The sequence below is a fragment of the Arachis ipaensis genome, chromosome B05, assembly GCF_000816755.2.
Source record: "Arachis ipaensis cultivar K30076 chromosome B05, Araip1.1, whole genome shotgun sequence".
In the NCBI taxonomy this organism is placed as follows: Eukaryota; Viridiplantae; Streptophyta; class Magnoliopsida; order Fabales; family Fabaceae; genus Arachis; species Arachis ipaensis.
The window spans coordinates 141,032,915-141,038,178 of record NC_029789.2 but is presented as its reverse complement, the minus strand read 5'-3'; the positions used below and the strand labels follow the sequence as shown (position 1 = coordinate 141,038,178).

At 28.1% G+C, this 5,264-nt stretch overlaps 1 protein-coding gene across 1 annotated transcript in view; it reads left to right on the top strand.

The window, feature by feature from the left end:
- The window catches only part of LOC107644510 (lupeol synthase), a gene marked incomplete at its 5' end in the record, with an annotated part of 10,255 nt that overhangs the window by 1,985 nt on the left and 3,006 nt on the right, over window positions 1–5,264 (top strand). Inside the window, 8 exons of the mRNA XM_021124022.1 lie at window positions 294–378; window positions 460–626; window positions 1,304–1,492; window positions 1,603–1,716; window positions 2,476–2,595; window positions 3,301–3,423; window positions 3,559–3,657; window positions 5,136–5,192. Of these exons, the coding sequence (XP_020979681.1) occupies window positions 294–378; window positions 460–626; window positions 1,304–1,492; window positions 1,603–1,716; window positions 2,476–2,595; window positions 3,301–3,423; window positions 3,559–3,657; window positions 5,136–5,192 (954 nt within the window). The remainder of the gene's footprint in view (window positions 1–293; window positions 379–459; window positions 627–1,303; window positions 1,493–1,602; window positions 1,717–2,475; window positions 2,596–3,300; window positions 3,424–3,558; window positions 3,658–5,135; window positions 5,193–5,264) is intronic.

The window sequence follows — 5,264 nt, the reverse complement described above, 5'->3', positions numbered from 1 at the left end:
ATTTAATCCTTTTATAATTGCTAGAGTTTCTTAATTGATATTGTGCATCCAAATAAACAAGTGTATGTCCAAATTAAACATGATTTATATATCTTCATAATATAAATAGTCATTCTCTAATAATTTTCCTAATCTCTAAATTCAAAAAGAAAATACGTGAGTTTTTTTTAAGATATTGAATGCATTTAAATAGTTTCTTGTTTAGAATTTTAAAAATAATAAATATGATTAAGAACAATTTTAGGAGGTTTGATCATTATTATTAAGATGAAAATATATTATTTTATCTAAAGGTACTTGGAGTTTATGAGTGGTCAGGGTGCAATCCACTTCCACCGGAGCTATGGCTTCTACCTAGATCCACCCCTTTTCATCCAGGTTCATAATCATTTTCAATTTCTTTAAGGAACCATTTAATTATATAATTTCTTAATCTTGTCCTTATTAAACAAATGGCAGGAAAGATCATGCCCTATTGTCGGTTGGTTTATATGGCGATGTCATATGTTTATGGAAAGAAATTTGTGGGTCCTATCACCGGCTTAGTCAGATCTTTAAGAAAGGAGATGTACAATGAGCCATATCATGAAATCAACTGGAACAATGCTCGAAACAATGTTGCTAAGGTTAAGGCAATCTTTATATTCATTAACAAAATTGCTATTTGTATATTGAAAGAGTTATACTATTAGTACACTAAAATTAGCTACTAAAGTTAGTCATTAGTATAAAATATATATTAGAATATAACTACACATTAAAAATAAAGTAAACCACACATAAATTTATACACAAATACATTGGTGGCTAATTTTAGTGGCTGATTTTAGTGTGCAAATAGTATTTTCCATATTAAAATCAGCCACTAATGTATTTGTATATAAATACATGTATGGTTTAATTTATTTTCAATATATATTTATATTTTAACATATATTTTATATTGGTGGCTGATTTTAGTATACACATAATATAATTCTTTATTAATCCCCTCAAATGAGAAAAAGATATTCTGAGAAAATAAGCATCTAATCATCATTATATTTAATATAAAATAATTATTTATACAAATTTATATGAAGATGCGAAAAATACTGTTGACTAAAAGTACTGATAAATATAAATTAAAATTGCTAATTCTTAAATTTTTTTTAAATAAACAAAAGAAAAATTTCAACATTATTCTAACTAATTTTTTAAATGCCAGATTTGATCTAGTAGTAAATGATACATAAGTGAGACAACTCATGATAAGTTTAAATAATCTGAAATAATAATTACTGAAACGGCTATTCAATTTCAGGAAGATCTCTATTATCCGCACCCTATAATGCAAGATATCTTATGGGAATTTCTTTATCACATTGGGGAGCCTTTGTTGAAGTGCTGGCCATTTACTAAGCTTAGAGAAAAGGCACTACACAGCTCAATTAATTATGTATATTATGATAGTGAGAATACAAATTACCTTTCATTTGGAGTTGTAGACAAGGTATATATAAATAATTAGATTAAATTAGTCGTTACTAAATCATTGAATTTGTTTATATTTTGATCCATAGGCACATTTACTTATTATTCATTACGAATTGGAAATGGAAGGTTTTGTGTATGATGGCATGTTGGGTTGATGATCCCAACTCAAAGGCATATAAACATCATTTAGCTCGTGTTCCTGATTATTTTTGGATTGCTGAAGATGGTTTGAAAATTCAGGTTTGCATTTTTTTTTTCTTAATATCTTAGAATTTAATTTTGATGTATTGTCAGTGTAAAACTATTTTACACGTGCGTTTTACACGTGCATCCAATCATATAATATCATATTAGCAAAAGTAATAATTACCTTTTATATTAATCATGTGAATGGTTATCTAAGAAATCGGTTGTGATTACACGATTATATATAATATTTTACACTGTCAGTTGTCTGGAACATTTGGCTGGAACGGAATAGCAGAATATTCCAAAACTCTGAGACAGGTGTTGAGGGTATCAAGAATAAGTCGTTTTTGAGTTACAGAAAATGGCGTGGTGTTGATCCGTTTGGTTGTTGATGGCAATGCCGGAGATGATATCGGATTATATTATGTTCGTTCTGTATTTATTGTCTTGTTTACTTTTGTATTGTTCCTCATGCTCCACGTTAGTGTGTTGAGCTCCCTTTCTTCGAAAAAAAATATTTTACACTGTCAGTGCATCAGAATTAAACTCTTATATCAAATTAATAAAATTATTTCTTTCATGCATAAAAAAGAAAATTCCAAAAATTTAATTTGGTGATTTCATGGTATGAATAATTGAGCTATTACTTTAGAGTGATCTAAATATATAACTAACTAATTTCTTAGAGTTTGATTGACACATGTAATGAATTGGTCTATTTAATATTTATGAATATATAGTAGTATTATTTTGATTATTAATTAGTACTAATTACTGTAACTTTTGGTTTATTGATGAATTTGAATGAAGGGTGTTGGTGCTCAAGCCTGGAATGCAAATTTTGCTATACAGGCAATTCTTGCTTGCAATATGAACGAAGAGTATGGACCTACACTTAAGAAAGCACATGATTTTATAAAGGCATCCCAGGTAGTAATTAATTATTAATAATATGTGATTTCAATTTTTTATATTGTTATAACGACGACAATGAAATTAACTGTTAAAACATTAAACCTAAATATCTTATTATAGACCACTCTCACTATGCTAAAAAGTATTTTTGCGATGACTTGTTTATTGTTTAGTGTAAAATTTTTTGCAACGATTAAAACTATAGTCAATTTGAGCATCACTAGTGCACTTAGTAAAGGGTTTAGACAACTGCGGGTAAAAGTGATGCTAAGTAATTTGCGATGGTTTTTGATGTATTGAACCATTGCTAATTTGTAATATTTATTGAAGTATTTTTTATATTTTGCAACAGTTTGAAATCGTCGCTAAAATACTAATTTATGTTATAATTTTTTGCTATAGGACAATTTTAAATTATTACGATATTTTCATACAACTTTTAAAATTTTAAATTCTTGTTAATATTAGTCTCCATCAGTTGCTTAGTTAACAAAGTTGACGGAAAATTGGCCTAGACCATTATAACTAACACACAATAAGTCCTAACCTGACATGATAAATAATAAAAAAAATGTTTCAATCAATTTGCTTCAAAGATCAATGGAAAGGATTATATAAATATCTAAACATAGATAATGGAAAGGATTATACTTATATTTTTGAAGCAATGCTAATTAGTAATTAGTGTGAAATGAGAGTTGAATATTATTTATCTTTAAGGTTCGTGAAAACCCAAGTGGAGACTACATGGCAATGTTTAGACAAACTTCAAAAGGAGCATGGACCATTTCCATGGCAGATCAAGGTTTGACCGTCTCTGATTGCACAGCCGAGGGATTAAAGGTTTCCCTATATCTCTTGGTTTCTACTTCTAATTTTAAATAACTGTTTAATTTTCAAAACAAAAATTGGTCTAAAATAGATATCCATTATTTAGATTTTTTTTTTTTTTGAAAGTTTGACAACATTAATTTGTAGGTTACACTCCTATTGTCAAAAATGCCAACAAATCTTGTTGGGGAAGCCATGGAGACAGAGAGATTCTATGATGCTGTTAATGTAGTTCTCTCTCTCCAGGTATTTCTTTCTAATAATTTAGATCCTCATTAATAGTGTTCTTGAAGAAATAAAGAACAGAGATAAGCCAGGTTCTGTCGCTTTGATATCATGTCATGATACTACTTCTTCGAAAAACTTAAGTTAATAGGAAGAGATACATGAATAGTTATATCTCTAATATCTATGAACGAATCTTAGAAAATGCAGAAAGTTAGCATAGAAACGAAGAGAATTTGTGCAATCTGTATTGAGAATTCAGAATTAATTGGTGAATTACAGTGAGTTAGCTTTAATTTGCATGAGTGAAGGGCCAAATATATAAGCCTTAGGCACTCAAGAAATGATACAAGAATTTGCATTGATTAATTCAACACTGTAATGCAGTCAAAATTAACTTAACAGACTCTTTTCCAATTTTAGCATAAATAACTCTAACTGAAAACTAACCAAAAGACTAAAACAGACTCAACTAGTATTACACATAGCTAGGCTTCTAAACTCTTCTTCTGTTCTTGATCTATTAATGGTAGTTTGTTTGTTGCATCGCCAAAAAATCAATTTAGTGCCAAGAAAATATGAATAGGATCTTACAAACAACAAATGAGAGATCAGAACTTGTGATGGTGATATACTATAAAGCATCTACTCATATCAATATAAAATAGGATCTTCAGAATTTTCTGAACCTACATAGAGTAATTAAAGAGATCTAATCATAAGAGTTGGCATATGAACTGCACCACTCATAAAAACACTAATGATAACTAATTTATGGCTACAAATCACAAAATCTATTAGTCCCATGACACTTTCATAAAAAGATAAATGTAGGTGTGTATTTTCACAAAAGAAAATGTGTCAAATTTAATACTTTTAAAATCAATTTTTTTTTAAATTGAACTGAGTTTCAAAAACCGTTCACATAGAGCTTGTTTTAAACCATACAAATTCTTATTTAATTTACAAACCAATTTCCAGAACCTTAAATAAAATCAAAAGGTTATTCTATAAAAATAATTTAACGAAAGTCCCCGTCCAAAAAACTATTATTGAAATCAAGTTACTTAATCAACCAACCTTTAAATAAGGCTATTGACAAAAAATTTTAACTGTGGTAGGCTGTATAACAAGGCTAAAAACTTGTTGGAAATCGATTCCCTCGTATTGATGGAATCCCTTGGCAATTACATGAACATGTAATAAGTAAATGGAGCTTTATTGTTGTTTAGATGCATATATAGATCCCATACTAAAATCAATATATAATTAACAAGGTCTAAGTAAAATTTTTATACCATTAAATTCCCAATTTTGAGTTTTATAGTTATTAGATGCACATGTATATATCTTATGGTAATGTTAGAGAGACAAAAAAAATTCAGAACTTATTTTATTTCGTATTCATTATTATTGCAAATTTTGATTGTTTTTGACTAATTTATTTTGATTATTAAACATTTTTGATATCTTATATGTTATATCCCATTTTAATACAGAGCAGTAGCGGCGGATTCTCAGCTTGGGAATCTCGAAGAGCCTATAATTGGCTAGAGGTATGATATATCAAAGAAACTATTTATTTAAAAAATTTAAGTTAATAAAATAAATTGTTTATATTTTTTTTA